General features: G+C 48.0%; 1 protein-coding gene across 1 annotated transcript in view; it reads left to right on the top strand.

The window, feature by feature from the left end:
- Positions 1–5,569: 5,569 nt before the first annotated feature.
- TRAPPC10 (trafficking protein particle complex subunit 10) overlaps positions 5,570–8,283 on the top strand; it is a 45,276-nt gene continuing 42,562 nt past the window's right edge. The window contains exon 1 of the mRNA XM_075431135.1: positions 5,570–5,795. Within this exon, the coding sequence (XP_075287250.1) occupies positions 5,702–5,795 (94 nt within the window). The 5' untranslated portion in view covers positions 5,570–5,701. The remainder of the gene's footprint in view (positions 5,796–8,283) is intronic.

Here is an 8,283-nt window from a genome sequence, read left to right as displayed (position 1 = left end):
ACCTTCTAGCCCTCTGGGAGACCTGAGACAGAGGATCCAGTTCCTCACAAAACCACTGCTGCTTCTCTTGCAGTTATTGAGCTCATTAATCTCTCTGATACTGTACTTAGGACTACAGCTATATTTTATTTTGATCAAGTTAAAGTGCTAAATATTTTACAGAGATAATGAAATTCCCTGTCCTGCCTTGCGGAGAACATAATTTAAACAAACCAGTAACAAAAGAGCTGAGGGAGAAAGAAGGAAATGGACATTCAGGGGCAGAAAAAGGTGTGGGATATGTCAACTTCTCATTTCCCTGACACCTGTGCCACATAGGTTTGTGCTTCAAAACATACATGACAGAACGGGACAACGAGAAATTTAACCCTGTATTTGTTTACATTAACCACCATAAAATGCACACGTATGGCACATCTGAAACCAGTTTTTTCTCTGAAACAATCCCAACATTTCAAGTCAGACTTCATTCCTCCTCCAGGAGGGAGAGTTCCCAAAAGCCACAGAAACTGCCCCTGGAACTAGCCTAGCCCGAAACGAGCCACGCAACACGGTTCACATTACACTGATGGCACAGCCTGATGGTAGGGACTATTGGGTGCTTAAATCTTGAAGTCATCAGTAAGAACAAACATTACAGCAGAACATTAACAACTGCAACCACGCAAAATTTTGATGGAGAAAATTTTAAATTCTCTATGATACCTTAAAAATCCTATTGCTGAGAGAAGTTGTGAAATGAGGGGAAAGTAACCTGGCTGCAAGATCAGAGTGGGTATGCAAAGTAAAAGTAGGAAAAATAAAGACCAGCCGTTTCTGCTGAAACAGTTATGAAAGAGCGGTAAAACAAAGTTAGCATGAAAAGCCGCGTCTGCATTTTCAAAAGTAACAAGTGAGTCTGTGTGCCTTGTTTTGGGAGGGAGTCCATTTTTTCCCCCAGCTGTTTTCCCTGCTGGTGTGCTCTCATGCGCCCAGGGCCCTGCTCCTGTAACCACCCAGGGAGTCGCCAGTGCGTGCTGTGGCCCTGTTCAGCCAGCATGGCTCTGCTGCCCCTGCGCAGAAGCCAGACTGGGGCGCAGGGATGAGAGGAAGGGCTGGGATACATGCCGGTCCACACCAACCCCAAACTGGGAGGAAACTGAGGCACACGGAAACCAGAAATCTCTTCATGGTCTGGTAACATATACGCAGTCTTCTCATCCAGTCATGCAGATGCCTCTTGGATTAATCTGCTCCTTTACGCTGTGCCCCAAAGCCAAGGTCTGTCCCAGAGGTGACCTCCTCGGGCACCAAGCCGGTTGTGGCAACAGCAGTGATACTGCCAACCCGGGGAGCGGTGTTGGCACAGGCTCTGGGTGGCTATAAACCACCTCAGGCTCAGCTCCTCGTCTCCCACTGAGTCATCATTCAAAGTGCAGGTGTAATGCCGCTCTGCTGATGTGACTAGGGAGCAGTCTCAGGCATCTGATACCCAACAAACTGAAATGATGAAGAGCATTTTCTAATCGCTTTGCTAAAGAGAACGTTTTGTACGTGTGAATGGAATTTCATCTTGCCAAAAGTTGAAGAGAATTGTCACATCGTGATGGCCTGGTGTCCATAATATGATTGGGTTTTGTGGATACAAAATTGATGTTGACTTAAGACGTGTATGATTTCCATTAGAAACAGATAGTATGTTAGACATTTTTGATATAAAGGAAAGAGGAAAAGTAAAATTCTAATTGCAGTTCAAGTGATCCCTTTTTCCCCCAAAAGAAAAATGTCATCCATTCATTTCGAAATGCAAGGTATAAAGTACAATGTTGTCAAACTTCCAATTTCCATATGCTTCGATTTTTCTGTGTACTTTGCTATAAAACATCTACTTTTTCCATCAGAGACCACTCAACCAATTCACTTTCAAATTTTTTTTTTTTGCAATTAAACACTTGAGAAAGCAGTGAAAAGTTTTTTTTCTTTACTCTTCTAAATCTTCTTGCCTATATTAATGTTTCTGTGTCTCTTTTGTCTCTTTTTTTTTTTTGCAAGGGGGGAGAAGGTATGCGAATAAACCACAAATGCAGGTTAATTTGCTTCTTTTGATATCAAAACCAGCTAGCAAGACTAGCTCAGGTTTTCTTGTTTCATGGAAACAGCTATATTGCAACTATAAAAAACAGAGAAAGGAGACTGAATATATATGAAATTCTGTGGTGATTAAAACTTTAATCCAAATGAACTATTGACCTTAGTTCTAATCTCTGAGAAGAAGGGACAAGCGCTCTACTGTAAAGGGAGACTGCTGGAAGAGATGCCTGCTCATTCGACCTGGATTTGCCTCCTTTCCTACCTGTGTTTTTTAGGACTGTACAGGATGGACTATTTGACAGATGCATGAAATTAGTTCCTTTGGAGCTTACTGGAAGGAATTTATAATTTCTTCTACATGCATATAACAGTGTTTTTATTTTCTGTTTCAGTAAATCACATTTGTCACATACTTATTACTGATACTGTAAAATGATATATGTGCTGCAATTTTTTAAATAAAATTGTGCCATGATGCATCTTGACTCTCACAACAAAACAACAACAAACTAATGAAAAAATGTTAGTATCCAGCTGCTCACCTAAACCTGAAAATAAGATATAACATTTTATCGTGCTATATATGATTCTTAAAGTTTTGGCCTCATGAAGAATTTTGTATCTGACTGTGCCAGTGAAAAAAGACTTGTTATAACTAAGGTGAAAGAGAAGTTCTGGACAAGTGCTGATGAAAATATTCAAAGAACTGGAAACAACCCAAAGCAAAACAGTAGAGATGACAAAACTGGGGATATTCATCTGCAGTATGGGATGAAACATGTTACAGAGATGTTGTAATTGTTTTTGGAACAACATTATAAGCACAGAAAATCAGATTAAGGTTTTGCTGAAAGAGAATCCTAAACAAATTGACTCTGAAATACTTGGACAGAACACCCAAACCACCTTAGCACAAAGTCACTGTGCAATAAACATTCTGATTAATACACAGATTATTTATAGTCCTACCTTAGATTACATGTGGTTTTACACACGTATGCAGTGTTTTTCATTTTTTACCCTTTATGGTAGGCTACTTTGAGTAGTATATATTTCAGTTACTTCTGCTTGAGATACTAAAGTCTAAATCCTCCAAGTTTAGGATTCTTGATTCTGAAGAATCCACAGATGACCAAGGTGAATAGTAGATTTATTAAAAACAAAAGAATAGGATCCTGGTGTACAGTAAAACGAGAACAAATTTTACGAGTACTGAAGTCTAATACAAACTAATTAGACCAACACAAGTATAACAGTGTATTATTTCTATGCATTTAAAAAGCTACAGTATAAAATCTTAAATGTCAAGGGCCACATTCACTGACACAGAATCACAGAACCACAGAATGGTAGGGGTTGGAAGAGACCTCTGTGGGTCATCTAGTCCAACCCCCCTGCCGAAGCAGGGTTCACCTACAGCAGGCTGCACAGGACCTTGACCGGGTGGATCTTGAATATCTCCAGAGAAGGAGACTCCACAACCTCCCTGGGCAGCCTGTTCCAGTGCTCTGTCACCCTCAGAGGGAAGAAGTTCTTCCTCATGGTCAGATGGAACTTGCTATGCTTCAGTTTGTGCCTGTTGCCCCTTGTCCTGTCACTGGGCACCACTGAAAAGAGTCTGGCCCCATCCTCCTGACACCCACCCTTCAGATATTTATAAGCATTTATTAGGTCCCCTCTCAGCCTTCTCTTCTTCAGGCTAAACAAGCCCAGCTCCTTCAGCCTTTCCTCATAGGAGAGATGCTCCAGTCCCCTCATCATCCTTGTAGCCCTCTGCTGGACTCTCTCCAGTAGCTCTTCATCTTTCTTGAAGTGGGGAGCCCAGAACTGGACACAGTGCTCCAGATGGGGCCTCACTAGGGCTGAGTAGAGGGGGAGGAGAACCTCCCTCGACCTGCTGGCTACACTCCTCCTAATGCATCCCAGGATCCCATTGGCCTTCTTGGCAACCAGGGCACACTGCTGGCTCATGGTCAACTTGTCGTCCACCAGGACACGAACAGTAATATACTTACGATTACGCCTCCTTTGTATAGGCTAGCTTTGGACTTGCATCTTCTTCACCTCCACTTACTTGCCCATGCTGTGTGCTCTTTTCTGTTCACACTTCACACAACCCCCCGCCCTTTCTTCCTCATGGTTTCAATGCTCAGAGAATGCCCCTAGTGAATTATAGGGTCAGCCATCCATTGTCTGATTCACTATGATCTGTAAAGCACATCTTCAAGATGGCCTGCAACAAAACTGCTTCAAGTCTTTGAAGTCAGTGGAAAATATGATCCCTAGTGCACTTAGTCCCATTGAACTAGCCCAGCTGTAGGCTCTAACAGCCATGAGGATGACCTAGGCTCTGAAGCACAAAGCATGTGCTTCGGAGTCCTGTGAGCATCTTCCTTTTCCCTATTTGGGCAGAAAAGGAGAAACCATAGCTCTCCATGCTGCCACAGGGGATCAATCAAAGGTGGCGAAGCAGGGGCTTAAACCCACTTCTGAAAACTGGCAACGCACCCGTCTCGCAGCCCCCTGTTTCCTCTCTGCCCAGAGCAACCACCACCACTTCCCTGCCGTCGGGCGTGGGGACAGCCCAGCCTCGGCCCAGCCGGGCAGGGCTCTCTCCCTGCCTCCTGCCCAGCCGGCTCACAGGCCGCTGCCCACCAAGCCACAGAATCACAGGGGAAAGGGCCTCTGAGGATCACCTGGTCCAACCCCCCTGCCGAAGCAGGGTCACCTGGAGCAGGCTGCACAGGGCCGCGTCCAGGGGGGCTTTGAGCATCTCCAGAGAAGGAGACTCTACAGCCCCTCTGGGGAACCTGTTCCAGCGCTCCGCCAGAGCCTTACAGGTCCCAGAATAAGTTAAAAAAAACAAAAAAGGACTCAGGCCAGGTGTCAGCGAACCGCGCAGACCGACGGGCTCTTCCCCACAGTCCCCTCAGCGCAGCCGGCAGCGGCAGCCTCCTCCCTCCCGGCGCCCGGGGCTGGGCGTCAGAGCCCGGCCTCCCCCTGCCCGGCCCGGCCGCGGGGGCGAGCGGACGGAGGGAAGGCAAGGCAGGTAACCCTGTCGGCGGCCAGCTGTGGCTTCGGGTGGCGCAGTCCGGCCCCCAGGACCAGCGCGCCCAGCGCAGCCCCCAGCCGAGCCGAGCGGCGGCACTGAGGGAGCGCGGCCGCGCCTCAGCCACCGCCCCGCCCCTCCCACGCGAGTCGGAGGGGGGGGGGGAGCAGGCTGCACACCGCCCGCTCTGCGCATGCGCACCCCGCCGCCCCTTCCCCGGCGCCCCGCGCTTCCCCTTTCTTTCACCCGTGTTCCGGGTTAACCCGTCTGCGGCCGCGCTGGGCCCGGCCGGCGTCGCCCCTCGCCGGCGGGGCCGCGGCGCTCCCCGGAAGCGGTAATGCTCGGCCGGTGATCCAGGAAGCGGATGAGCTCGCCCGCCTTCCCCTCCGGAGCGGCGCTGCGGGGACGCGGAGAACGGGGCGGGGGGAGGCGGGGGGGGGGGCACCAGCGGGCCCTGAGGCGGAGCGGCCCGTCCCAGCCCCCCGGCGGGGGGGAGGGGCGGGGGGAAGGCGGCGAAGCGGCGGCGGCGTTTCCATGGCGCCGAGCGGGCGGAGGAGCCGGGGCTGAGGACCCCGCCCGCTCATGGACCCCGCCGCGGCGGCGGCCGCCGAGGAGGAGGAGGGCAGGGAGAAGCCCCCGGTGATCTACACCATGGAGAACAAGCCCATCGTCACCTGTGAGTGGGCTGCGCGACCCCGGGCGGGCGTGAACGGCCGCTGCCGGGGGAGCGGGGCAGCGATGGCCGTCCGCGGCGGTGCGGGGGGCCCTGGCCGCTGCCCCCCTCCCGAAGGGCGGCCCGGGGCGGGGTCCGGCGGCGGCGGGCGGGCCCTCGGCGCTGGCGCCCGGGGCTGTGCGGGGCCCTGGCCCGGCGGGGAGGGCGGGAGCGGGGCGAGGCGGCGAGCGGCCGCCTCGGGGGGGACTGAGGGACGCGGCGCCCTCAGGGCGCTCTGGTGGCGGGATTTGCCTCTTCACTGGGGAGTCCCCCGACACCCCTCCTCCTTTTTTAATGTCAGTGGGCAAACTTGGGTTTGTTTCTGTATGTTTGGGGGCTGTAGTAAATAACGAAAATGAATGGCATGCTGACAGGTGCTCGGGGGAAGAGATTCAAAGACCAGAATAAATCTTAAACGCCGAACTTCTTCCCAGTGAGCTTGGTGTAGTTTTGCTCTGGGTAAGAGAAGCGGCGAGAAGTAAGGCATCCTCTGTGGTGAGGAGAGATTCCCACTGATGGATTCCCACTGACGTTGTCATTTAATCTTTACCACGCTTTGCTTTCATGTCTGAGACAGTTTATTTAACAAACAGGATCGCGCGGTTCCAGCGAAGAATTAGTTCTATCAGGTGTCAGAGACAGGCAGCTGGGATGTGTGCATGCTGGTCCCGATTGAGCTCCTGTGCTCTTACAGGTGCAGAGGGCTGCCCACAAAGTTCACTTAAAACAAGCGCGTGAACTAGACTGCACATGTGGAAGCCTTTCTTCACTGAGAGGGTGGGCAAACCCTGGAACAGGCTTCCTAGGGAGGTGGTCGGTGTCCCAAGCCTGTCAGTGTTTAAGAGGTGTTTGGACAATGTCCTTAATAACATGCTTTGACTTTTGGTCACCCCTGAAGTGGTCAGGCACTTGGACTAGATGATTGTTGTAGGTCCTTCCCAACTGAAATATTCTGTTCTAACTACATCTACAATGCTCTTAATAGAAAAAGATGAACGTGATCAGCATAGAGAATTCTGCTTTTTTTAACAGAAGGTAGCCAGTAGCTGTTTGTTCTTAGTCAAAAGTATCTCTGTCGATGATGTAATTAACTACATATTTGCACTTTATCTGTAAAACACTGAATGCATAAGGTGTCTGTGAAATAGAACCTGTTTCACAGGTGTGTGTTGTCTTATTACAAAGTAAGCATTTATTGATGATTAAGGTCTTAGGCTGATAATGGTATTTAGAAAAAGTATTCAGCTGTAACCTCATAACTCTATAATTATGGAACTCTGTATATATTTTTTCTTCAGACTTTTTTATAAATGTGCTTTTTTTCTTCCTCAAATTTCTTGGTTTTTTTGGATGCAGTTCATAAAGTGAAGTCAGTGGTGTCTGTATTGAATCTTCTGTACTCACCTACTTCAAGACTTTTGAAATCTATTTCACTTCAGATTTAAAGTCAGAAAAGTTTACGTATCGGTAACATCTGGAGGATATCATTGCCTTCCTTGTTGGTGTTATGCTGCTGTTCAGTCTGTGGTGGATTGCTTTTTGGATTTGCTTGGCTTTATCCTCTATTCAGAATTGAAGAGTCTCTGCATGTGGGGGAGATGGTGGGGTGGTAGTGTTGGTGGTGCATGTCAGCCCTTGCTGTTCCTGTATGATTTGAATAAGTAAATATCTCTTGAATAAGTAACATATCTTTCAGTCTGTTGAAGTACGTGCAGTTTTACCTCAGGCTTGCTTTTTTTGGTGGTAAATGCAGAAAAGAACTCTGGCCTCTTTGTGCAAGGAAGTTTTCAAAATTTCAAACATTAAATTTCATCAGATTTCAGTCAAGCCCAATTATGTGGTATTGAAAATAATATTAATTTCATATAGTGAGTGAGTGTACTTTATGGTTGCAAAATGTTTTGGACTTATCACCATACAGTATGGTATCAGCATACTTACAAATGAAATATGAGGTGAATGTTATGTATCACTTGTATGCCACGCTGCTGGACTAAAGGAATAATTTCTGGGGCTGTGAGAAAGCATGACAGTAGTATCTTTACTGATATGGACTAGAATGGCTTGGTCTGAGACAACCTGATTATAAGCTAACTGAGCAAAAGTGCTCAGAGATGACCTCTCTGGTGAATGTGGCAAGGGTGACTTGCTACCATTTTTAAACTAAAACATTTGCTTTTAATGGGGAACACGTTTTGCTTTAGCTGTTTTAGTTTCCTGTTTTCTTTGTCCAGAGAAGTGGAGTCCTTAGAGACCGTAGTATTTCAAACATGCATTCAACAAAAATTACTTACATGAAGGAAAGCTGTTCTAAGCATTATACTGTGGGTGATTTATGGGGAGGTGAAGCTCGGTCTCCCAGGGAAAGGTTTGTTGGAAAACACATTCAAAGCCACAATACTAGAAGCTGTTCAACAAATGCAGTTTATCTTTTGTTTTGTGGTTCAAATTT

The sequence above is a fragment of the Opisthocomus hoazin genome, chromosome 1 (genome assembly GCF_030867145.1).
Source record: "Opisthocomus hoazin isolate bOpiHoa1 chromosome 1, bOpiHoa1.hap1, whole genome shotgun sequence".
Classification (NCBI taxonomy): domain Eukaryota; kingdom Metazoa; phylum Chordata; class Aves; order Opisthocomiformes; family Opisthocomidae; genus Opisthocomus; species Opisthocomus hoazin.
Note: the sequence above shows the minus strand (reverse complement) of the source record. Positions and strands in the feature narration are given on the sequence as shown.